The sequence below is a fragment of the Camelina sativa genome, chromosome 15 (genome assembly GCF_030686135.1).
Source record: "Camelina sativa cultivar CO46 ecotype springtype chromosome 15, ASM3068613v1".
Lineage (NCBI taxonomy): Eukaryota > Viridiplantae > Streptophyta > Magnoliopsida > Brassicales > Brassicaceae > Camelina > Camelina sativa.
In genome coordinates, this window is record NC_141894.1 from 11,809,073 (window position 1) to 11,833,151 (window position 24,079).

The 24,079-nt window shown below is 34.3% G+C and overlaps 4 protein-coding genes, 1 non-coding gene and 1 pseudogene across 8 annotated transcripts; 1 reads left to right on the forward strand and 5 right to left on the reverse strand.

Moving 5' to 3' along the window:
• Window positions 1-1,016: 1,016 nt before the first annotated feature.
• LOC104746578 (histidine-containing phosphotransfer protein 1) lies at window positions 1,017-2,707 on the reverse strand. Its single transcript, XM_010468090.2, has 7 exons — window positions 2,629-2,707; window positions 2,299-2,408; window positions 1,921-2,051; window positions 1,770-1,838; window positions 1,547-1,618; window positions 1,381-1,453; window positions 1,017-1,293 (listed from the first exon to the last, which is right to left on the reverse strand). Exons 2-7 carry the CDS (start codon window positions 2,356-2,358, stop codon window positions 1,234-1,236), a joined length of 465 nt encoding a protein of 154 aa, XP_010466392.1. The 5' UTR covers window positions 2,359-2,408; window positions 2,629-2,707; the 3' UTR covers window positions 1,017-1,233.
• Window positions 2,708-6,689: 3,982 nt separating this feature from the next.
• Window positions 6,690-7,474, forward strand: LOC104746580 (protein DMP1). Its single transcript, XR_015582816.1, has one exon. It is a non-coding gene; the product is annotated as a protein DMP1 (transcript).
• On the reverse strand, window positions 7,416-10,250 carry LOC104746579 (uncharacterized). 3 transcript variants are annotated; one of them, XM_010468095.3, is made up of 6 exons: window positions 10,058-10,239; window positions 9,928-9,976; window positions 8,559-9,342; window positions 8,089-8,296; window positions 7,886-8,015; window positions 7,416-7,780 (listed from the first exon to the last, which is right to left on the reverse strand). In XM_010468095.3, the coding sequence occupies exons 3-6, from the start codon at window positions 9,323-9,325 to the stop codon at window positions 7,506-7,508; spliced, it is 1,380 nt and encodes a 459-aa protein (XP_010466397.1). In that variant the 5' UTR covers window positions 9,326-9,342; window positions 9,928-9,976; window positions 10,058-10,239; the 3' UTR covers window positions 7,416-7,505. The 3 variants fall into 3 exon arrangements, with proteins under 3 accessions (XP_010466397.1, XP_087345661.1, XP_010466394.1); XM_087489535.1 differs by having other exon boundaries at window positions 9,928-10,250; XM_010468092.3 differs by lacking the exon at window positions 9,928-9,976 and having other exon boundaries at window positions 10,058-10,225.
• A 161-nt stretch (window positions 10,251-10,411) lies between these two features.
• On the reverse strand, window positions 10,412-15,506 carry LOC104746581 (U3 small nucleolar RNA-associated protein 12). The gene is made up of 12 exons (XM_010468099.3): window positions 15,099-15,506; window positions 14,708-14,923; window positions 13,465-14,589; window positions 13,098-13,220; window positions 12,766-12,947; window positions 12,196-12,427; window positions 11,798-12,007; window positions 11,438-11,566; window positions 11,255-11,323; window positions 10,954-11,076; window positions 10,818-10,868; window positions 10,412-10,708 (listed from the first exon to the last, which is right to left on the reverse strand). Exons 1-12 carry the CDS (start codon window positions 15,333-15,335, stop codon window positions 10,535-10,537), a joined length of 2,871 nt encoding a protein of 956 aa, XP_010466401.2. The 5' UTR covers window positions 15,336-15,506; the 3' UTR covers window positions 10,412-10,534.
• A 2,650-nt stretch (window positions 15,507-18,156) lies between these two features.
• Window positions 18,157-19,475, reverse strand: LOC104748397 (putative plant UBX domain-containing protein 14 pseudogene; annotated as a pseudogene). The gene has a single exon (XR_015582698.1). The product of XR_015582698.1 is annotated as a putative plant UBX domain-containing protein 14 pseudogene (transcript).
• A 2,613-nt stretch (window positions 19,476-22,088) lies between these two features.
• On the reverse strand, window positions 22,089-23,003 carry LOC104746582 (protein DMP2). The gene has a single exon (XM_010468100.3). The coding sequence runs from the start codon at window positions 22,865-22,867 to the stop codon at window positions 22,310-22,312; it is 558 nt and encodes a 185-aa protein (XP_010466402.1). The 5' UTR covers window positions 22,868-23,003; the 3' UTR covers window positions 22,089-22,309.
• Window positions 23,004-24,079: the final 1,076 nt, after the last annotated feature.

Consider the following 24,079-nt stretch of genomic DNA (forward strand, 5'->3'; position numbering starts at 1 on the left):
GCATGTGTTTTATGTGTGTTGAAACTTGAAAGTTAACTAGTCGTGATAGACTATAGAAAGGAGATAACTAAATGGAATTAGTAGTCAACCTCTCCTGTCAATTGACTACTGATGATATTAAGCTTCTTAGATGCAAATATATATTTTCACCAAAACATGCTTCCTTCCCTTTGGATACTATATGCATCCTTAAAACCAAGATCTAAGATTTTTTATTATTCAAACTAAACAAAATAAGAATTAAACATTGTGATCAACCTTGTGATATTTAAATCTGTAATAGACAACAAACAAGTGGTGGAAGAGATTGATATCATATCATTTTTGTAAAAATGCATTCTTGATGTAAGAGAGATGTTCACTATAATTACGAAGTGGCAATCTTTATTATTGAAAGGATAAAAAGTTCAGTCGAAGACAAAATTAAACAAAAGGTACAATTATTTAAAGGAACTAGTAAATTACTTAAGAACAACCGATGCAGGAACGCTAATTCTTTACCCAAAAAGTTATAATTAAAAATGAAGATGAAGGAAGGCTAATTAATAAAAAATCATAAGTGGTAAACTAAGTAATCGAACATGAGGTTGTTAATTGGAACCATATAGCATAATACCATTTTCACTTAGTCGACAACAGGTCACAAGATCTTATAAGAAATTAAGAATTTTGTCATTATGTAACGTGCACTCACATATAGTTCTGTTTCTTTTTTTTTCATTGCATTGCATAAATGTCTCAAATTCCTAGAGATTCATAAAGTGTCACAATCATGCCAATTGCAAATAAAATAAAAACATCCCTAGATCATCATCGATGTTCATTACGGGCCATTTCTTGTCAACTTGAGCTACTAAAATTCATTTGGCCCATAGCCGAGGACTAATCCACTTTTCATAATTACAAATTATGATTTTGTCATTTTGGCATCAAGAACACCAACCTAACAAAGTTGTCCTGAACACATTACCTTGATGCATATAGTATAAATTCGTGTAGTATCTAGAGCAAGACTCTAATATAAATGTAGCCATGACTTGCTTGAAATTTTATTATACGTAAGTGGGTTTTAGGTGTGGACTTAGAAACTTTTTTGCGTGTCTCACTCAGCCAATGATACAAAGAAGAAGTTCACATAAGAACCTTTTCCGGATAGTAACAAAAAGATAAGAAGAGAGGCTAGAGCTCCGAATTGAAACAACAATGGATAGTGATTTTTATTATAAAATTCACTCAAAATCCGAGTTCGACGGCCGGGATCATTCCACCAGAGGCTACAATCTGTTGCTCCAGCTGCGTAAATTGGATCATGAAAACCAAAATTGTATCAAATAAGTTTCAGATGCTGATCAACAAATATGATCTCTTGACTCTCCTTACCTTGAACAGAGTCTCTAATCTGTTCTTCACAAGATAGTACTCTTGCTTCACTTGTTGTAAACATCTATGACATCTGAAATTTTCACCGATTTAATTATTTTTATTGATCAGATCTTTAAAACCAATAAATAACGAATGGATTAACGAACATATTGATCAAACTCACGCTTCAACGTTTTGTTGCTCGCAGAAGTTGCGGAAGACAACGCAAGCATTCTTAACTCTCTGTGCTCCTATACTGTTTTGTTTGGCAACATCACACACTCAATAACTTAATATTTTACACATTTCAATATCAAGAAATTGTCATTATCATAGGACATAGGATCAAAATTCAGAACTAAATTAAAAGTAGCCAGTTTAATGTATTTCTATATTTTTTTTGTTACCTGGAGCTGCTACCTTTGAGTTGATGAACATGGGGATCAACTTTTTTGAAGTCTACAACTTGCTGACCTCTGCCAGAGCATAAGAACAGTGAGAAACTCACAAGTTTAAGACGTAATGGAGATAAAAGAAAGAATGTGTAGTGAAGGTTACAGGGATAGTGAGAGATCATTGAGAATCCTGTCAGAGTCTTGGAAGAAGAGTGTGACAACTTGTGAAACAAAATCTGGATTGCTTTCATCTTGTAGTTGCTGCAGCTGCAAGAACTGGCTGTCCAAAATCCCCTTTTGTTTTTGTATACACAAAACATAAGACTTTCCATAATCAGAAACTAATTTTACATAACCTAAACTTACGATTGTCTTACCAAACAAACTACAAAAAAACCTAATAATTCCTAAAACCATTTCTTCCACCTTCAATGGTTGCAACAGGAAAAAAAAAAACAAAAAAAAAAACGTTTTAGGATTTGTTTTAGTTTTAGTTTTATTTTCAGATTTGTTTCCCTTATAAAATGTGAAAAAAACTTACTTCCAAGAAGAGTGATTTGGTGTAATCTTGCAAACTCTTCTGCATCTGAACCAAATCCATCTTCTCTGTTTATTTTGATTTTGTTCTTTTTATTCCTCTGTTTCTTCTCTCTGCCAATAATGGAGGTAAGAAATTGTCCAACAATATACTCCTCAGTACTTAAAAGAGATGAGAACAAAATCCTCCGAATCATTTTTTAAAAAACATTATAAAAACATTGTATATTATAATTATAGTTTTGATTTGGATGTGAGAAAGAATCCAATCAAACAAAAAAAGAAATCAACTTTAAAAAAAAATGGAAGTTGGTAGTGCTGTCAACTGTCTAACCATTGTTTGTGCGCTTTCTCCTCGTTTTTTTTTTTTTGCAAATGTGATAAGGACACAAGAAGAGCATTTGATACTTCTTGATTTGTCTCTTTTTTTTTTTTGTTTTCTTTAATATTTTTTCTTCTATGGAATTTTAAAAATACTGTGCATCTGATATATGAAAAGCATATAATAATATATGCATTGCTCGCATTCAATGTATCTTTCAAATTAGCATCTCTCTGGGGAAACTTTAATTTTGATTTGATCCTCATTGTTTTTTGTCCAACTAGTATTTCTTTATTGCAATAATACATTGATTGGTTAGTTTATACAAAATCGTAAACGTAATGAGTTTATCAAGTGAGTTGTGACTTTGAACTCCATATGCCGCCTAACACTTTTGTAATTTTGTCGACAGCCAACAAAAAAATGCAATTTCGAACTTCTTGTTTGCCTACATCGTCCAATCATGTGCGAGCATTTATTCAAATAAGATATATTATTTTTTTTTCCTTGGATTTTGTTTTTTTTTTTTCTATCATACCAATTAATTTGAACATTTTTTGGTAAGATTATCTTGCTTTCCTTGGATTCCTTGTTGGAGTTTATAATATATGAAAACGTTAAATCGGAACAATTTGGTTTAGTGATGGAAGTAGCTTGCAAATAGTCGGAACTCGGCAGTAGACGCATAAAGGAAGCAACTCACGAACAAAATTGCGTTGTATAATTCTTCAACCCCAGCCGGTGGTGGTTTTATTTTTGTCTTGACCTTCTTTGCTTGATGGTAGGTTTAACCTGATCACTCCGTCTAATCCAAGGGTTTCCGGTTACCGCCAATGAATGTTGTTGGGGCTAGTGAAGTTGGTTTTGGAGCTGCTGACGTCCGGTGGTGGTGCTGCTGACATTCATCATGTAAGTCGCAAGAAAATTATTTGCGTTGTAGTCTTCAAACCCTTATAGCTTAGATGGCCGTACATCTGGTGCATAGTAAGTAAGTGTACAATTGTATTTTCATTTACACTTCAAACACCTCAAGCCAAAATAAACAGTAGTAATAGTATATATATTTCTCCACATTTGGGTTTTGAATGACACGACTCACATACAAGAAGTACGTTTTGTTTAACCAATGGCATAAAACGTAATACACTCAGCTTTTTGTTTGTATTGTGACATACAAGAAGTGCGTTTTGTTAAACTAACTAAAGATTATAAGTGGATCATATTTGATAATGAATCCATCGTCTTAGAGGGTTCTATCACTCATCATGGACCTTTCACATGGATTTGATAACTTACATCATGGTCAGATTTGGACACATATAGAGAGACAAAATCACAAATAAAATTAAATTAATAACTTATCACAAATCAAATGCTTTTTCATGTTAATTTCTATAAATGCCTTTTCATGTTAATATTTACATAATCAGAGAACTTACGAAATGTTTAATGGGTTTAGTAGACTTATCATTCTCAAAACTACTGGTTAACCAAACCTCTTCTTTTCCAAATCATGGGCGCAGCAAAGCCCAACTTTTAAAACATAACTATATTTTGTTTTCTTTCGTTTTGACGTAACAACACTAACTTTTCTTGTTTACAAGATTCATGTATTTCTTATATACACACAGTGCATTTTATGTGAGATTTTTAACATATACATTTCGGTCAACTTCAAGCACACGAATGTCATCTTTGTCAAGTCTCTGGGATTTTTGTCGCTTAAAATACATTCGCAATCATACTCATGCACACCATTCTTATCTACTCATGCACAGTAAATGTCGATTTTTTCCTTATATAATTCGTATTTGCAATCACACTTCCAACACGTCAAGCCAAAATAAACAATATATAGTATATTAGTACAACAGTAGTATTTCTGCACATTTGGGTAAAGATCTCCAGTTTGACACGTCTCACATAATGAATGGGACATGGGACATGCAAGAACGTACGATGCTGCGTTTAACCAATGGCATAAAACGTATTATACTAACTAACCAAAGATTATTAGTGGGTCTTATTTGATAATGAGTCCATCAGGTTCCATATAAGTATGGACCTTTCAAATCTTACTATTTTACATTATCTCCGTGTAAAAGTTAAACTGTGCTTGCTTAGTTTTTAACAAATTAATACGTAAAAGAAGTCAAAAAAGAGTATGCACTTACCCATATCTCCAAGCAATTTATTATAAGAAAATCATTAGCCAATAATAGCCAAATCAATTTTTTTTTTTAAATGCATAAAGCCAAAATTACAAGTCGCTGTAGACGCAGCCAATTGTGAATTTTATTTACTCAAAACAAATAAAAGGTGAGCAAGCAGAACGAGTTACTCGATTTAATGGTTCATAGGCAATTCCAGGTTAAGTTCAATTTACACAAGTAAATGAAATGAGCTGTAGTTTCTATCTCATAGCCAATTTCAGGTTGGCTCAACTGCAAGAAAATGAAGAAGCGGGTTTGAATGCTTAAAGCCCTGATTGGTGAAGATTTTTAAGACTTTAAAATCATTTAAAAGTTTTAAAAGCATTTTATTTACCAATCAAACTTTAATGACTTTTTTATTTTTTAAAGTTTCTACAGCCACTTTAATTTTTTTCTTCTTTATTTTCCTTCTTTTAAAGTTTCTGATAATTAAAGCTTCAAAATGACGCTGTAAATCTTTTAAAGCCAACAAGTTTAAAAACTTTTTTTTTTCTTTCTCCACCATAATTAAAAACTCTATATAATTTTATATATATTTTTATACAAATCTTTTTTTATAGATTAATTATCAGTATTTTTTTTCTCTTTCTTTTGATATCCACTTCTCTTCACAAATTTATTATTTTTATCATCACCTTTGTATTTTCTTATAATTGTGTTTTTAATAAAATTAAAGTCACAATTTTAAATGTTTTTTTTTAACAATCAGATTTTAACAGTTAAAGTATCTACAGCTAAAGTCTCTACAGCCAAATTTTATACAGCCAAATTTTTACAGTCAAAGTCTCTACAGCCACAAATAACAATTGTTACCAATCGGGGCCTAAATGTTGTTTTTTTGTTTTTTGTTTCTTTTGCTTAAATGTTGTTTTTACATTAAAAACAATATATCTAGACATTTTTTTTAATCTAATTTCACATTTTTTATTTTGACGTGTATATGATAAAATAAAATAAATAAATTTCATTTGACTGTATGTTGGAATAGTTTGACATCTAAAGGCAAAAACGCTAAAAGTCTTGATTGTAACACATATTGAATTAAAACATCGAGTTCCCTTCCATTTATGATGCATTATATACAAAGTATAAATATAAACACAACAATCATTGTGAAATTTTCTTTGCATTTCCATTTTTGTGTTTACATGTGAAAAATATTATGCTAATTGTTTTCAACTTTCAAATTCAGATATAAATAAATTTTAAACGCAAACGTTAAACACATTCAGATTTTCTTTTTTTACGTTTGCATATTTGCAACTGCAAAGTCTATCCTTATGATACAGAAAACACTAACATGTTTGTCTCTATCATTTTTTTAATAAGTTGTTATTACAAAAAGAGAACTAATACTTGTGTTTTACTTGAAAGTTAATACTGTAATTAACATCACAATGTAACGTATATATAACACAAAAACAAACACACGAAAAGACATTTAATTATCATGCAATACTTAAAAGTAGCCTCGTTGGTATAGTCTTAGAAAATTTTCGTATATCCAAAAGAGAAACTTCTCTTTAGATTCAGTCAATACCGAACGTGTGCTTACGATGCCTCAGAATTTTCTTCTCCTTTAGGTCCAAAACTTAATAACATATGTCTACTTTTCTAGTCGATCGAAGAAAATAATAATCAACCGTTTTAGAAATTATTGAGTCTTCGTGTATAGACACAATCACACAAGTGATGATTTGACTTGGTCAATGTTATTACCAATTCTTCTACGGTGTTAAAACCCAACATCTCGGACCGGATCAATGGTTTATCATCTCAAACTGTTCTATAAATACCGACAAATGTATCAAGCCAAGAACACACTTTATAGTTTATACATCTAACTCAAGGTTTAATCTCATGTCCGATACTTCTTCTTTGCTCATACCCAAAACAAACCCTCCAAAAGAAACCATGGCAAATAAATCCCTCACAGGCCTCGAGAGTCTTATAAAGCTTCTCCCAACAGGAACACTCTTCATCTACCTTTTACTCAACCCTGTCCTCACTAACGACGGTGAATGCACCACAGTTAATAAGGTCATGTCAAGCATCCTTGTCGGCCTTTGCAGCTTCTCCTGCGTGTTCTCATGCTTTACCGATAGTTTCAAAGGCGCCGACGGATCAAGAAAGTTTGGTATAGTCACCAAGAAAGGCCTCTGGACTTACGCTGATCCGGGATCTGTGGACTTGTCCAAGTACAAGCTCAGGATAGCCGATTTCGTTCATGCAGGTTTCGTGCTGGCAGTGTTTGGGACACTGGTGTTGCTTGACGCTAATACCGCAAGCTGCTTTTATCCTCGGTTCAGGGAAACGCAAAAGACATTAGTCATGGCTTTGCCTCCAGCCGTGGGTGTTGCCTCAGCCGCTATCTTCGCTTTATTTCCAAGCAAACGGAGTGGAATCGGGTACGCACCAATTGCTGAGGAGGAGGTAGCTGCTGAGAAGGAGACCAAGAAAGCCTCTGTCTCTGCCTGAGATATGTTGCTTCTATTGTTTCCAAATTATTTGTTGTAGATTGTAAAAGTATATGATTGTTTGCTTAAACCTTTCTTTAGTTCTTTATGACAATAGCGAAACAATATGTAGACTGAATGTTGTGTTGCATCTTAATATTATTAGAATAAACATAATCATCATATAAACAAGTGTTGTTCCTTGATTAGTGTCCATAGTTTATGAATTCATAAGATTTCCTAGTTTCCATGTATCTTTCGACATCAAATTAGCTTTTATCCGAAAGATCTTCTGCTTTGCTTTCTTGCGCGAATGTTTGAAGCTACCTCGTGATCGCTCTTTGGCTATAACTAAATCGACTTTGACTATATGATGATCAGAAGTACCTTTGGAAGAAACAACTGAATAAGAGCCAGGAACAAATTCGTAAGGTGACTCTGGAGATGCAAGAATGTAGTCCACCCGTGTCCCGTATTTGCATGTTCCTTGTACATCTGCATCAGATCAAGAATTTCACATATGACTATCACTATGATTTGGTATTATAATAACGGAAGAATAATAAAACATTGCAAGTTAAGAGAAACAGAGAGACTAACTTTGTCCTTTGGCAATAATGACTACAGGCTCACATTCCCCTGCATATTCTTTTGAATCTGAATATCCTTTTCCCTTGAGAAGTCTCATCACTTCAACTCTAGGCGTCGGCTTTCCCGAATCCTCATAATACTGTTCTTACAGTAGATAGTTTTTGTTATATATGAAACAAAGTTAACCTGTGACCAAGCTAACGAAATGTTACCTTTACGATGTGGTTCCATCTTGCTATGGAATAATCAGAGCCATCAAGAGAATTCAAGCCTCCAAGCAGGATGTGGGGAGATTCATCTCCTCGAGTAATTGCATCGATTTGCTTCATCCGCCAGTTCTCATCTAGATGGTCAAGTTGAGTACAATACACGTTTACATCTCCAGCCCATGGGACCTCTATAGTCACTTTCAACACATTCCTGCACACACACAAGAAAAACACTTTGAGTCGACCACACACATCAAACACCATGTTTCAGAACAAAAAACAAAGACATTGCATCTTCTGTTGCTTCTTTAACCTGAATATAATTTAAATCGATAACAAAACCGCACTACCTAACTCTACAATTTACGATACCTAGTCCCATGAGCTTACAGTTATAATCAATGCTTCAGGTTGTCTAAGACTCGTTAGTTAAGTAAAAGGAGACAATGATATAGTCAGAAGATTTCTATCACCTAAAATCATCTGCATCAGCAATTCTCTGAACTCTCCACTTCTTTATAGGCCATTTTGACAGTATGGCATTGCCAAACTCCGGCGCCCAGCTCTCTGCAAACACGTATTTCATACCTAAGGCAGACGCCAAATCTGATAATGGCTTCATAAGTGTCTCTTCTTCTGCTTTCACGTCTTGCAAAGCCAAGATGTCTGCATCCAACTCTCTTAACAACTCAGCTATGCTTCTTCTGCTGCTGTATCCGTTAAAGCTTTCTTGATCCCACCAACAAGAAGGAAGACACACGGGAGACCTCATCGAGATACTTCCTCTATTTTCTTTCCCGTCTTTATCATTCTCTACCATACTCAGAAAGCTGTAGCTTTGTGATAAAGAAATCTCATTGTCTGGGAGATTAATGCAGACCTTTGGTTTCCTGGCTGCAGAAGAATGTAATGGAGACTGCTTCAGAATCCCTTTTGGAGAAGGGCATGAGATGTTGTTGCTTCTATCTATATGACCAAGAAAAGCTGTTTCCTCCATGTCTTGCACAACAGGCGCAAGTGAGAACATAGCCACGTTAAACGTGGCAACCCGGATATGTCTTCTGGAGTTTGAGCTCAGATTGATAGAAGTAACTTCCGTTTCAGGGCTCTCCTTTCTTCTCCCTCTCCACCTTGCTTTCCTGAACCTCCTGACTATAACTCTAGCCTTCACCCGTTTCCTGATAACCCATCGAATTCTCGAATAAAGGAAACCAAGCTTCCTTCTAAACACACACAGCATGTAATCTCTCTGTTCCTCTGCTTTCAAAAAATGGAAACAACTACAAAAGATTAACACTTGTAGAGATTTCCTAATAAAGATACAAACTTTTCATGAGACAATGAAACAACAAGACTATAATAAATATCAGATCAATGAAGAGATGAGATAATATTAAAGTATTTGTGAAGAGAAGCTAAGAGCCAACTGCTCCAAGTCTGTTGAGCGTCTCATCTAAAAAAAATGTCAAACCTGCTACCAGAGAAGAAAAGAACAGCAAAGAACCAAAACCTTACCTGTTCATCAACCATCTCAAAGAAATTCTCACAAGTAGGTTCAACAGGAAACTGACAAGAAACTTATATATATTCTATACAAAAGCTAGACTTCTGTGAAGGGTTTAGACTGTGCATGTGTAGAAAAGATATGTATAAAACAAAGCTATTAGTTGACTTTATCAAACAAATATACCAACCCCTGTGACCAAAATATATTTTACCAATTAGTTTGGCATGTTGTTCCTGAATGATTGATTTAGCCACACAAAGTCACAAACCTTAATTCCAAAATTGATATGTTATTTCTATTACACAACTAAAGAAGCATCTTACATTCAAACTTACAAATATGTCAAAACTGAGCCTATGAACCTTGCTTGCTTCCATCACGAATCTTTTCAGAAATCCATCATACCCATTTGTAAGCAAAAATTCAGAATTTGTGTTATAGATGGATGGAGCAGAGAGAGAGGACCTTGTTGAGGTAGGCGTGAGAAACGAACAGGTAGTGATAGTCACGGAAGCGCGTGTGAGAGGCAGCGCCATGGTTTCCGGAGTCTGATAACCCACGCCGTCCGACGACTCCCACCATTGGATCACATCACCGTCATAAGTGTCCGCCGTTTCAAAGACCTTCAACGTTAACCGGTTAATACTGGAGCTAAATTATATATACCGGACTGGTTCAATCAGTTATTGAACCACAAATATTTACGAATTGCTCTCTACAATTTTAAGAAATGTATATTTTGACCCTGGGCAAAAACAAATGTTATATTTTGACCCTTTTATTCTGGTCAACTTATATTTTGATTTTGACGCTTTCGTATATAAATTTAAAATTTCCATTGATTCGAACGAGAAATGATTTAGTAACAACATCAAAATTGAAATATAAGGTTACAGGCAAAATTGGATTAGATTAACCATCCTTAAAGTTTAATACATCCCATCAGAACAAAGCATGGCCGTGTCCTTCCTCTGATTTTTTCTGCTTCTTCTTTCTCTTTTTCTCCATCTTTGTTTCTCCTCGTGATGCCATACGTTTCGCTTGCTGTGACCTTATCTCCATTAGCTTCGCCTTTGCGTCTTTGAAGGGAGCATCAGATCTTGATGCCATCATTTGCTGCAAAAATACCAAATACTTCACTTATTAAAAACCCACCCACCCACAAAGATGAAAGAAAACAAAAAATGCTTGAAGGAAACATCATCCAAAGTGAAATGTGTTTTACCATGACATGATCCATGGCTGCCAAATTGAAACCGATTGTATCTTTGCATGCCTGATAAGTTCCAGATTCATATCAAAACCAATTCATCAATTAAATAAACATATAGAACTCAACAACACTTTTCCTCTTTGCTAACCTTGATTTTTGGGTAAAGAGTATCCCTGAGAACGCTCAAGACTGGTCTCGCAGACGGCGTTGTTACCAACTGGTTGTGATGTGTCTGTACTAGAGTGGTGTCGAGCCTGCAAACCAGCTCTACCTGCAAGGATTTGGTAACAAACTTTTGAGAAATTCTAAGACGACAACTCGGGATCTGTTTTTCGTTCAATTACTCTTTCAAAAATATCACAGGTTGTTGCTTACATTCTACTTTACAACACAAGTCCCGTCTGAGCTGAATTATAGAATCTAGAACACAAAAGGAGTATATTATTTACCTTTTCGGGAATTAGACTCCAGTCTTTCATGTAGCAAAAAAGCTTCATAGCATCTGAGAATGGTAGAGCCTACACAAAATCCGAAAGAGGAAAAGGCGTTGATTAAACCTTGGATTCAGTATTAATTAAGGTACAACCAAGTAACTAGTAAAAACGATGGTTTGATAGAAGAAAGCAACCTACCAGCAAAGTCTGCTCAAGATCATTTGTTTTCACTTTTGAGATGGCCCTGAGAACAAAATCGGATGGAGAATGCCCGAGCATCACAGCGTTGGGTAGGTATTCAGGAACTTTTCCCTTTGTTTTCTCCTCCTGAAAATTGGAAGAAAGAAAAATCACGATGCAAAGAACAAGTAGGAAACAAAGTAGCATCACTAGATATTGGCATAACCATTTTATGTTAACTTTGACTCCAAATTAGCATAAAACAAAGCACCATGGTCTCTATCTGCAATTTGAACTGAGCCCAATGGGGCTTTAACAGCAACTAGGGGGAAGTCATATGCATACGTATAGATAAACAAACAAAGTCACAATTCCCACCTCATAAGCAGCATAACGATTCTTTTCATCTTCTGCTACATCCAGGGCTTCTATAATTGAATCAGTAGCTGATAGCGTTTCTATCGTCTTCTTGCCAGCTAATGCTGCAACACCTTCCTCTGGAATTTCCTCCATTGGTCCATTCCTGTCAACTGATGCATTATCAATCTCAGACTCAAAAAGCTCTTCTAACCTCTTTTCCTTCTCCTCCTGCATCATTTACAGCAAAATTACATTAATTGGCCAGCCGCATATAGTAACTCATCAAAATATACTCAAGTAGACATGCAACCAAATCCACATTCACAACTACAATAGAAGAGTTTATTCTATTTGCATGATTTCCGTATCTAACCTCATCACGCAAATTTAAATAACTTCCAACAGTTGGGAATTACCTCGAGGAAGAAAGGTTCTTCAGAGCGATCCCAGCGACGCATAGAGCGGTCATGAGATCCTGTTACGAGAAAATCACCACGGTTACTGACAGCAAGGCACCAAATCTCTGCATGATGCCCTTCAAGCGTTAACAATAGCTCGAATTTGTCAGCGTCCCAATACTTGACGAGGCGGTCTTTCCCAATGCTGAATAGATAATGGGTATTCCGAACAAATTTTACACCCATGACACTGTAAAACCAAAACCACGTGTCACTAAAGCACCAGACAAATCTTTTAATGACTCCTAGGAGTCTTATACACAAAATATAATATTTCCGGTAATAATCAACATTTTACTAGCCAAGTAAATTTGTTGGGAAGATGCGGGAAGAAAAAAGAGTTTTCTGCTTATATCATGTCAAGCAATGGTCATACTTTTTTTTTTGCATTTTTCCATTCTAAGTCTATTAGAGAGAGGAAATGTTTTGCTAAAACCAGACAAAATTATAATATACACGGAAAAACTGAGTCCACATCATTCAGTATGTTATGCCATTTGAGAATTATGGTACGAATTGTGGAGGTACCTGTCACCATGAGCAAAGATAGACTTGTGACAATCACCAAAGTCCAAACCCCATATTTTCAAATTTTTGTCTTGAGAACCAGTTACAATCAACTCTCCATCTGATGAGATGTCAATGCACATCACAGGTAACTTGTGGCCATATAAGGAGAGGTAGAATTTTAGGGAATCCATGTAGAAAACCTGAAAGCAATATAAGGTCAGTAAGTTGATGTTACATAAGTCAAGGAAAATAATATTACGATAGATATGAATGTGGTTAGTGTATCATTTATATGACGTTACTTAAATTAGTTTTTTCTCCTTTAAATATGTCATTAACAGAATACCTACCTTCACTGTGGAATCAAGCAGTGCAACTGCTATATGTTTAGCATCAGGACTGATAGCAACAGCAAGTACATCGTCATTCATCTTCATGGACTTAACATTTGAAACAGTGAGCTGTTTGGTAGCCTGCAGATTATCAAACATGTTTTAATCAAATCATGTTAGCATACTCTAACATACTACTCAACACTAATAAACAATGTATCAGTTCATCAACAGCTTTAGTAATACTTGGCAATTCCGGAAATCAAAGGCACAAAACAGGAGATGAAAAAGAAAGGAGTGTAATGAAACAATTTATAAAACAAAAATGCATCTTTTACTTATTCTAATAGGGGAAAAAAAAGAAAATGAAGGTCAGGAATCTCACCTGGCCAGATCTCTGTTTGACTTGGTACTCCCAGAATTTGACTTCATGATCTGCACTGACTGTGACGAACCCATTACCGTTTGGAATAGGTGTAATTGACCAAATAGTGCCACCATGAGCCTCCACTTCTTCCACTTTGGTAGCACTTCCTATATCAATGATTTCAAGAACCCCACTCTTGGTTCCAACAATACCATACTTGTTGTTTTGGGGAACGATCAAACTGCATAATCCATATCCTGATTCAATAGTGCGGAGACAGGAACCTGTACTGGGATTCCAAATTTTGACTTCACTGTAACTGGTTGACATCAAAAGGGTGTTATCTTCACTGAGGGTAAGACTCCTCACGTCAGAGCGATGTCCTTGGTGTTCAATGGTAACAGTTTTCTCGTTTTCGCTGCTCTTAAGGGAATAGAATTCCAGTGAGTTATTGTTCAAAGAGAGAGCTAATGTTCCTAAGGAATTTTTTGGAGCAATCGGACAAAAAGAGAAAGAGCTGATTTTTCTGCCAGCTCTAATGACTTGTAAAAGCTTAAAAACATCAGGGACAGTAAGACTAGAAACAGCATCCGCTTGTTCAATTTTGGCACCTGCTTCACCATTACCGGTTGGATTTTCATCACCCAATTTGGAAGTCTTCTTCTCTTTCCTGCGAAGCCTACGCTTTGCTTTCTGCTTTGCCTCAGCTTCATCCAAAACTCGGAATATTTCAACTGTTTTACCTGCCATTTGACAAGCCAGAAGATTTCCCGAAACATTAAATCTAACTCTTGCAACTCTATCCTTAGTTTGTCTCTGAATTTCCCCGAACGGCTTTAAAATTTCCCACTTGCTCTCTGTCGAGTGATCTTCATCAGTTTTGATATCATTTGCAGTTGAATCTGATGCCAATGATCCATGAGACAAGTACTGCTTGACAGCATAAAATCTAAGTTCTTGATCAGCCGACCCAGTAACAACATATCTCTCCTCTGGATCAGCATCCACTGACCAGACTTCAGTATGATGGCCGCTAACTATTTGCATACAGTGTTGAGTCTCAAGATCCCAGACTCTTAAGAACTTGTCCTTAGATGAACTAACAAGTTTCTTACCAGAATCCAAGAAAACAAGATCTGTGACCTGCATTAGACATATGAATATTGCTTTGTCAAAAACAACAATGAAAAAGCCACCAGAAAAATAGTATGAATCATCAAACACTACATCATACAACTGTAAAACTAAGATAGTAAAGAACCTGATCACGGTGACCACGGAGACGAAAAAGGCCTGATTCGCCAACAACATCCCACAAGATAACATCATTATCTTTACTCCCCGATGCAAGCATGGACCCAACCTTATTGTACCTTAAAGCAGTCACAGCCCCCTTATGACTATTCAAATTAACCTCACAGGTTCCTTTCTCGGAATCCCATATCCTTATGCTCCCATCTGCATACCCAACTGCCACCTGGTTTTATCACACAGAATCAAACAACAGCTTATGAAACTCAATACTACAAAGCACCCATGAGTATTAGATAATTGTTCTCTTGGCTAAGCAATTGTTATTCAAAAACGGCATTTTTAAGCTCTATTTAGCAACCAAATTGATATATAGAGTGAACAAACAAAAAAGTAAGTACCAAACTAGAAGCAGGGGAGGCGGCGATGGAGGTAACGGCGAGAGATGGACCGCTGCGGGAAGAGGAAGGAGTTAGGGTTTTAGTGCAGACACCTTGACGGACATGCCAGATTCCGACCTTCTCCAACGCCGGAGCAAGCACATGCTTACCCTTAGAGTCGTAAGCTATGTTCGAATCCAAAGATGAAATCACGCCAAAAGAGGACGCCGCATTATACCTTCGGTAAGCCTTCACCATTCTCCAAAAGAAAACAAAGAAGCTTTGATTGTATTTGTCTCTTCTTCTTCTTCGTCTCCTTCCTTCTACTTCATTTAGCTTTTGGGTTCTAGGGTTTTGGAGAGGTTGAAGGCGTTGCTAACATCTAACTGTTATTTTAATAAATTGTGATAAAGTCTTAAACTTTTTGTCAATTCAATATTTGACCCCTAGTCTTAAACTCATCGGACCCAACAACTTTTGTTTTTTTTAGTACAGTATTATTATTATTATTTTTTTCAAACATTCTCAGTGATATCAGCAAATAGTCTTAAACACAAAAACAACAAATAGTCTTAAAAACAAAAACAAGTGTCTTGAGCAAAGAAAAACCAAAACCAAGATTCAAAAATATAACGATTTATTGAATTCTTGGAGAAAAGCATTGAGGTAGGGATGGTCTTCAACTTTCTCATACTTCCAATATGCCGCCATTTTATCTTTTGTAGTTTGTGAAGAAACATATCCAGATGAAAAGAGAAACAGCTGCCCAATAATAACATTTATTGCTACCTTTGTCTTGCCCTGAGATACGTGAAATTCAGCTCTAAACGCACCTAACGTTGATTCGATGGATCTGCGTTCATCACCCTTGTAGAGGCATTTGGGAGAGCAGCGTTTGGGACACTTTCCTGGGAAGAAGCGACCAAATTTAGACATTGTGGTTGCTCTTAAAATCATTGTTAGGGTTTTCTCATATAAAACACATTCTTATGAATAGTTTTACATACTGTATGTTATACTATTATTCAAAAACTAATGATATTTCTCCAAAATAACAAATTTAATTGTAAAGATCTAAAAAAAATCACTAGACCATAATATACTAGTTATTTTGATAAAATTATTAATTTATTAAATTTTCTATTTTCAAAGTTAAAACAAACCAAAAGAGCTTCATAACTCATAATTTTGTATTTAATTATTTTTAAATGTTGATGTGTAGTTGTTCATATAATTTTCTTATATATTTATTGAATGTCCATATAACAATTATGGGCGTCAAATGATATAATCTTTCAGAGCAAACAGATTTATAAATCTTTATTGTATTTTTTCACTCATAATTGTTTTTGTCTTTACAAAAAAACTAGATAAATAACTAGCATCTTGTGCGGAGAAAAATAAGTAGTAAGTACTTTCATTATTGGATTTAACTACATATGTAATATATTATAACTGTCAAAATATTTAATGACTTTAGGTTTTTTTTTATAAAATATGTTTTGTCTATAATACGATAGTTGTTATTATATATTCATTTACAATTCTGCCTCTATTAAAATAGATATAATCATTATTATTAATGTATATTATAACTGAGTTAGAAATGAAATGTGTGATAATTTTATGTTTATTTATATCTAAATTTGAGACTGATTGGTAATCTTCTTATTGATTAACTGAATAGTAATATGTCTAAAAGAAATAAGGTTATTAATTTGATAAATTTTGATTTTATATGAAGTAATGATTGATTTTGGAAAACATGTTCATATCTATAAATATGTTTGAGTTATGTTTAAAAAAAATTAATGAATTCAAATATTATATTTGAACGAATGAACATTATGCCCTTTTAAGAGTGGTCCTCAATTATTTTTTTTAATATCTTTTTAATTTTTTTATACTATTATTTTTGAAATTTATAGTGTTTTTATACAATGTATTCATGTTTTTAGCAATTAAAACAAAATAGAAAGAAACTGAAACTGATAAATCAAATTAATTTTAAAACAAAACATAGAGTTCAAAATTGTCAGATAAATAATTTTACATTTCTTTCAAATTGTATATGGTGATGTCATATGTCAGCATATAAACATTTACATATATAAATATGTTTAACTATAAGTAAAACATAAATAAACATAAGGATATACATATATTAAATTTTATAATTGTAAGCAACTAATAATTATATAATATTGAAATAGAAAACATAACTAAATAAAAATATGTGGATTTAATTACATTAAATATTATTTTAAAAATGCAACGACCAATCATATGTTTATACTTTATAGCACTAATCATTCTTTATTTAATCGTAAATATTTGTATCCCTCATTTGCGTATTTTAATTGTAATTTTTTTCAAAATAATTGAGTTAGATATGTGTAAATTACACCAATAATAAAATCTGTAAATATTTTAGTCAAAGGGTAACTAACTAATTAAATAGACTTAAAAGGTTAAACAGACACATACTTCTCAATTAGTATAAGAAATGTGTTAAAAAGTTTAATTTTTTGAATTTATTATGAAATTATATATATATATATATATATATATATTTTATTAAAATGAGTTCTTCCGCGATATCGCGGGGACTCAATACCTACTTTGACTAGTAAAAAATAGAAACAATATTATTAAATTGATAGGACAATAAGTTGCTTCATACATTGTTTTTTTTAGCAAAAGATTTTGTTACCATAATGATTTTTTTTAGCAATATTATTAAACTGTTGTCAAAAAAAAAAGATATATGGGTAATTATATGGATATATATGCATATCGATCAAGCCGTCATACATTAGTGATACAAATGTCATGAGGAATTTCCAAAATTAGCTACTTTCCAATCTGATATGCGTATACAATACTTCTTTTTCTTTTCGATCTTGTTTAAGACATTCGAAAATAATATAAATAAATAGATCTAAATTCGAATTATAAAATATAGATATCAAACGTAAAAATTCTAAATTGAAGAAATCGCTGTAATTTACAAATTTATATCGTTTGTTTAATCTATCATTGGAGTTCGTTACTAGTATTAAAAGAAAAAAATCTGAAGAACATTAAGTAACTTGTGAGAATTTGTCAAATTGAACTTTAATATTCGAAATAGATGAACCAATCATAAGTTTTTCGAATTACAAACAAGAATGCAAGGGTTACTTCCATAATAAAATACTTCAAAGAGAAGATATAAAGAAGAAAACAACAGGTCGAAGTCTTCACTCCCAAGTAACCGAGACTATCGAATTATCAATCCCAGATTGATCAAACGTGGCTTTAGCTCCATAATCTAGAGTCTTGGTAGCACCAGGAATCGCCTGCACAAGCTTGGACGCCCTTTTCTCTGAATCCTCCATGTTAGAATAACAGAAAGACCAGAGAAGCTGAATCGGTTCGCTCTTGAGAAACTTCCTCTGCTTTCTTCTCCCATCTGGAAATCGAATGCACAGACTGCATAAAAGGCTTCGATCGCAGTCTCCTTTTGGCTCTTCTGTCAGAACTGGGAACTCAAACACGTCATCACTTGACAGACAAGTCTCGTCAAATTCTTTCCCCCAAGAAGGAGAAGTCGTCACAACGCGATCGTCGTCCCAAAACGTAGACATGTCTTGATGGTCGTTGTCGTCAGCCTGGCTGCTTAAAAAGCAAACCTTCTCTGTTTTAATACGTCTGTTGCTTGTCAGAGACGCAACGTGTTCGTGAGGACACGTCTTCAATCATACCGCTCCATGTACGCATCTTCTGACCAGTGATGGGATCGATGAGGAGAATCACGGGAGGAGCAGAGTCGATCTTGTAAAAAGTTGATATTTTTTGTCCTTCGTTGGTATCATCGTAGACCTGCCACAAGACGAAGCCGGACCCGATGGCTTGAGACACGGTATCGTTTGACCATAAATCTCGGTTAAGAGTGTGGGAAGCAAACTCTATCGTTGATTGGAGGTTTACGAGCAACCATAGATCCTTTATAGAGGCAGTTGCTTTTGCCTTTTCAAAGGAACCATTGAAAAGCAGATCCAGAGGAGGACGGTACAAGGAAGACAACCTAGAATCTGACGGTTCTTCTGGTGTCGAGTCGTCCCACACATCTTCAGGACATACTGCGACCGAAGTTGGACACATGAAATCATCATAGAGAGTATCCTTAATTGAAGGGATTTTTTCTCGAGTTTGATGATGACGATGACTAGGGTTTCTCCTAGAGATGAGAAAGAGGTTAACGGCATCTTCCAGATTCCAGCTAGTTGCCTCAAGGAACTGGACTGCGGTTTCCTCGGTCTGGCCTCCGGAAATCTCGATGAAAGATGAGATTAGTTGACTCGTTTCATTCTCCATTGCTTGCTGTGTTTTTTGAGAGAGATAGAGAGAAAATATAATATGTGGAAAACCTAAAAGACGAATTGAAGAATTTGTTAAGAGTGTTTATTTATTTATAGAGATAAGAGAGGGATTCCTAAGATTTTATTTTCCTTTTCCTGCTCCAGTTTTGTTCAATGCACAACCGAACAAAGAAAAAAGGAACTTTTTTTGTTTTTGTTTTGTTTGATATATTTTCCCTTTTTTTTTTGGATATTGTAGGTTTGAATTCCTATTAGATTTTTTTTTTTTGTTTACTTTATTTCCAATTTCTGGGATTTTGTACATATTTTAGTGCTTTCCTTTTTGCTTTTGATTATCCATTGACTGTATAACACAACTCGGTGGCTCTATTTTTTTTTAATAGATTTTAGTTAGTTTTTAATTAAAAAATTTTCTCTTCCCACTTTAGTTTGTCAAATAAAAAAAAGACTTTCACAAACACTAATTAAAATTTATTATTTATATAAATTATCTTTTCCAAATGGTAGTCTCAATATTTTAAAATAAATATTTATACTTAAATTTATATTATTAGTTCTTAAAAATACTTAATTTTATTAAATTTTTATTATTAGTTCTTAAAAATATTTATTTTATTTATTTTGGTCATAAATATAAGAAGTTAAAGATTAAGAGAACTACTTTACATATAAAATAGTTCACTTTTATTTATAGAGTAAAAAATAGAGTTCCTCTATATATAGATAAAAAAATAGCAATCTCTATTATAAAAGTAAAAATAGAGATCCATTGGAGCAAAAATTACTCTATAATAGAGTTTACAGATGAAAATAGAAAACCTTGCTCTTAGTTGTTATATATTTTTCTAATAAAGTTATAAACATTGCTCTATTTTGATATTCCCAACATATGTTCATTAATTCGACAAAGAAACGTCCCTTGCAGGCTTGTATCTTTCTCTCCCCGTACCAAAATGCTCGAGTTTGAACATTATGAACTATTTAATGAAATCGAAAGTAACATAGACTGAAAGAGAAACATTGGACTTCAATTATAAAAATTGGGATAGCAAAAACAGCGATAACAATAGTAGAGAAGCAAACACACATGCAAGCGCCATGGTGATTAATTAGGAAGTACTGAAATATAATAATTGAATGACTAATTGACTATCAGACCACCCTCTCTCTAAAACCTAATTTTCTTTCTCGCCGCCTCTCTTTCTCAAAGCCTCCGTTAAAACTTTGACCGGCGCGTGGCGGCTCATATAGCGCCAGCGTCGGTCACCTCTTTTACATTCTTGCTTAGTTTTTTCAGTCCTTGTTATTGTATCATGCGGTTGGTAAAGCGTGAAGGTTTTTGGTGAGGAGTTCTGTAGATGTGGAGGTTTAGATCTAGCGAGTTTGTTGGTTCCCGTTTCATAGGTTCTGTTGGTTGCTGAGGTGCTCGGGGTGCCGCTGGTGTTCGCGATTCACGGAAGGGATTTTTGGCTAGGCTCAGTTATGACCGCTGATTCTTTCTAGTGAGTATACGCGAAGTGGAGGCTCCTGTTTCTTCTAGCGACGGTTCTTTCCTCTTCCTTCATCGACAATTCTTTGCTTAAGCCGATCTCGAATCTTCTCTATCTCGGTATCTCTTCTTCTCTTCTGCTTTCCTCTTGTGTCTCATGTTTGCTCTGATCAGATTGTAACCGTTTAAGATCTGGTATCATCAGTTGCTCAGGTTCTGTAGCTTCCCTGTATGGGCTGTAGATTCCCTTGTTTGGGCTAAGTTTCTCATCCAGACTATAATTCTTTGTTAGTCAGGGGATTGAGCTTTGGTTAGTGTTGGGTTAGAACATTTAGAATAAGGTTTCCCTAGCTTAATTACTTGTTCTCTGTGGCGTTGAAAGGTTCAAGTGGGTCTAGATTATCTTACGGTTAAATCCCGGGAGACCCTTGACAAAGCACTTATAGAGAAAGATGCATCTTATGCGGAGAAAGCCAAGTTTCATTCTCTTGTTATGCCATTTGTTATGCCATCTGTGCTGAAGACCGTGAACACCAATCGGTATGCGGATTCCCTATGGTCCTTCGAGAGCTCAATCAGTCTCGAGACAAGATGTCTTTGGTTTAAACAATGTATCGGTAAAATCCTTTCCTCTTCTAGTTGTAGGTTATGGAAAGATCATTGTGTCTCTGTAATTTTATTCTCATCTTTTATCTTGTGATTTGTAACCTTTCCGAACTTTAACTTCAATCAATATAATCCTTTCAGTGAAAAAAAAAAAAAAAAAGACTAATTGACTATCATCTAAACTAAATCAAGAACATACATACTTTAATCATATTATTTACGTTCTCTTTTTAACATCCACAATTAATTATCCTTGCTAATTTCTTCCAAAAATAAAAGAATATATATAAAGCGACCTTAGTGCAGTGGCAGGAGGTAAGTCCATTTGTAGAAGGCACCATCACACCTGGGATCGATTCTCGGCTCTTACGAATGTAGGAATTTGACTAATGGGCCGGCTAGACTGGCCCAATGGTTGAAAAAAATAAAATAAATAAAAAGATATATATAGACAGATTGTGTACGTGTGTATATCTCTTTAAATTCTTGTTTACATAACATCCGTTGATTTCAATAGTGCTGGTTCACTAATAGCACAAAAATATTAGCTAGTACTGTAAGATACTTATGTTATATTACCTATCCTTGAATTTATTAACAAAACAAATGGGAAATTAACCAAATAATGAAATAAAATACACAAACACCACATATGATCAGCACTCACCAACATAAATATTAAATCAGAAAAAGTAAAAAAAAAAAATCAAGATTATAATAATTATTTATACAACTTTAGTATTTTCCATTCCACGAGTAAAACACATGCGATATCATTTCATCACGGAAGCACTATCATCCTCATTGTTGTCCGAAGGGTTACCAATTCCATGACGTCTACTAGGGAACACCGTGAAAACAACGCCGGAGATAACTCCAATCACCGGAGGCAAAACCATGAGAAAGATCTTCCCAGTGGAGCCAAAGCCAGGGTAGAAACAATTCACAGTGTTTGCATCCAACAAGGAAATAACACTGAACACGATAAGAGAGAAGAAAGCGTGAACGAAATCTCCAACTCTAAGCCGTTTCGAAGACAAATCCACTGAAGACGAATCTGGCCAGAGACCCTTCACGGTAGCGACACCATAGTGAACGTAACCGTCTCTTGTTCTGTAACTATCCGTGAAGCAAGTGAAACAGCAAGAGAAGGCACAAACAACGATGAGAGCTCCGGTGAAGTATTTGTTGATGAGGAGGCAATGTCCGTTGTTGGTTAGGACAGGGTTTAAGAACTGAAACAAGAATACGGTTCCTGTAGGGAGGAGCTTGATGAGGTCTCCTACACCTGAATAGGTCCGGTCTCTTATGGCTTTGAACGTTTTCGACATTCTTTTCTTCTTGTTGTAAATTAGCTAGGTTTTTAGGCTGTCGTTTGTAGCTACTAGTGTTCTTTGAATGTGTGTCTTCATGAAAGTATTGTTTGTCGAGTGTTTATAGGAAGAGAGAGAGAGACAGAGGGAGATTGCTTCTACGTAAAAACGGGTTTGGTGTTGCTTATACTCTTTCAAAAAGTTGGGGGGAAAATTTAATTATAATTAGTTTTATGCTTTTGGGGTTTGTTTTTGTTACCCTTTTTAGTATTTTGCGGCTTGTACTAGAAAACGTGGCTTGAAGGGTTAGATTCGTTATGTTTCGCTTTCTCCCATATATTTAGATACAAAAAGTGTGAAATCATTTTTAATGCTCCCTTCCATTTGATGTCACGCATATCGTCATATAGGTGGTTGAAGGATCGGGTAGTCCAAAACGTATCGAGTGTATAACAAATGTTTGGTTATTACTTAATGATAGTGATTGGTAAACACTTTACAAAGTGGTACAAAGCTATACAAATATACAGCTTTAAAGTTTACCAATTACAAAAACTTTACCAAAAAATGACACAAATCTAACTTAAATTTATTTTAAACTAGTAGTCGTTCCGTGCTACGCACGGATTTAGTTTACATTGTTCTTGGATTTTTTTTGTGATTTTGGAGATTGTTAGTTATGAAAATATTAATGAAAAAATATTATTTGAGACTTGAGATATAAGGGTTAGTAAAATATGTATCTTTCTATTTATAAGAAAAATTGTAGTTAAGAGCATATAGAAAATTTATTATTTAATTGGATAATAAATCCACTAATTTTACATCAATTTCTATCTATTAGGTAAATTTAATTTATACTTCTTCTATTTTTATAGTTGTCGTTTAATGTTTTCTCACACAAATTAGAAAAAACTATTAAATTGTCTGTTTTACCCTTTATAATATATTTACCCTTTACCCTTTATTAGTTAAAAAAACTATTAAACTATTAAAAAACTATAAATATATTATTGGTCAAACTTTAAATCATCACAGATAAAACTGGAATATTCACCAAACATTTTCATTGAAAATCTAAAACGATAACTAAATTAAAACAGAGGGAGTATTTCATTGTTATATGAGTCACATAAACCATGTGAGAGTTATAGATATGCAATTATTACATATTAATATATTTTCTTATATATGTAAGATTTCTAAATGTTATTATTAATCACTCATTGC

Excerpts from the sequence above, each read along its gene's own strand:
- LOC104746579 (XM_087489535.1), bottom strand. The coding sequence starts at position 9,325 with ATGCTGTGTGTGTTTAGAAGGAAGCTTGGTTTCCTTTATTCGAGAATT. Across the intron at positions 8,297-8,558 it reads GCTGATGCAGATGATTTTAG|GAATGTGTTGAAAGTGACTA; the intron begins GTGATAGAAATC and ends GTGTGTGTGCAG. Across the intron at positions 7,781-7,885 it reads CATTATTGCCAAAGGACAAA|ATGTACAAGGAACATGCAAA; the intron begins GTTAGTCTCTCT and ends GATCTGATGCAG.
- LOC104746582 (XM_010468100.3), bottom strand. The coding sequence starts at position 22,867 with ATGTCGAAAACGTTCAAAGCCATAAGAGACCGGACCTATTCAGGTGTA.
- LOC104746581 (XM_010468099.3), bottom strand. The coding sequence starts at position 15,335 with ATGGTGAAGGCTTACCGAAGGTATAATGCGGCGTCCTCTTTTGGCGTG. Across the intron at positions 12,948-13,097 it reads TGCTTGATTCCACAGTGAAG|GTTTTCTACATGGATTCCCT; the intron begins GTAGGTATTCTG and ends TATTGCTTTCAG. Across the intron at positions 12,428-12,765 it reads ATCTTTGCTCATGGTGACAG|TGTCATGGGTGTAAAATTTG; the intron begins GTACCTCCACAA and ends TTGGTTTTACAG.
- LOC104746578 (XM_010468090.2), bottom strand. The coding sequence starts at position 2,358 with ATGGATTTGGTTCAGATGCAGAAGAGTTTGCAAGATTACACCAAATCA. Across the intron at positions 1,839-1,920 it reads AATGATCTCTCACTATCCCT|AGGTCAGCAAGTTGTAGACT; the intron begins GTAACCTTCACT and ends ATGCTCTGGCAG. Across the intron at positions 1,454-1,546 it reads GAGCAACAAAACGTTGAAGC|ATGTCATAGATGTTTACAAC; the intron begins GTGAGTTTGATC and ends TGAAAATTTCAG.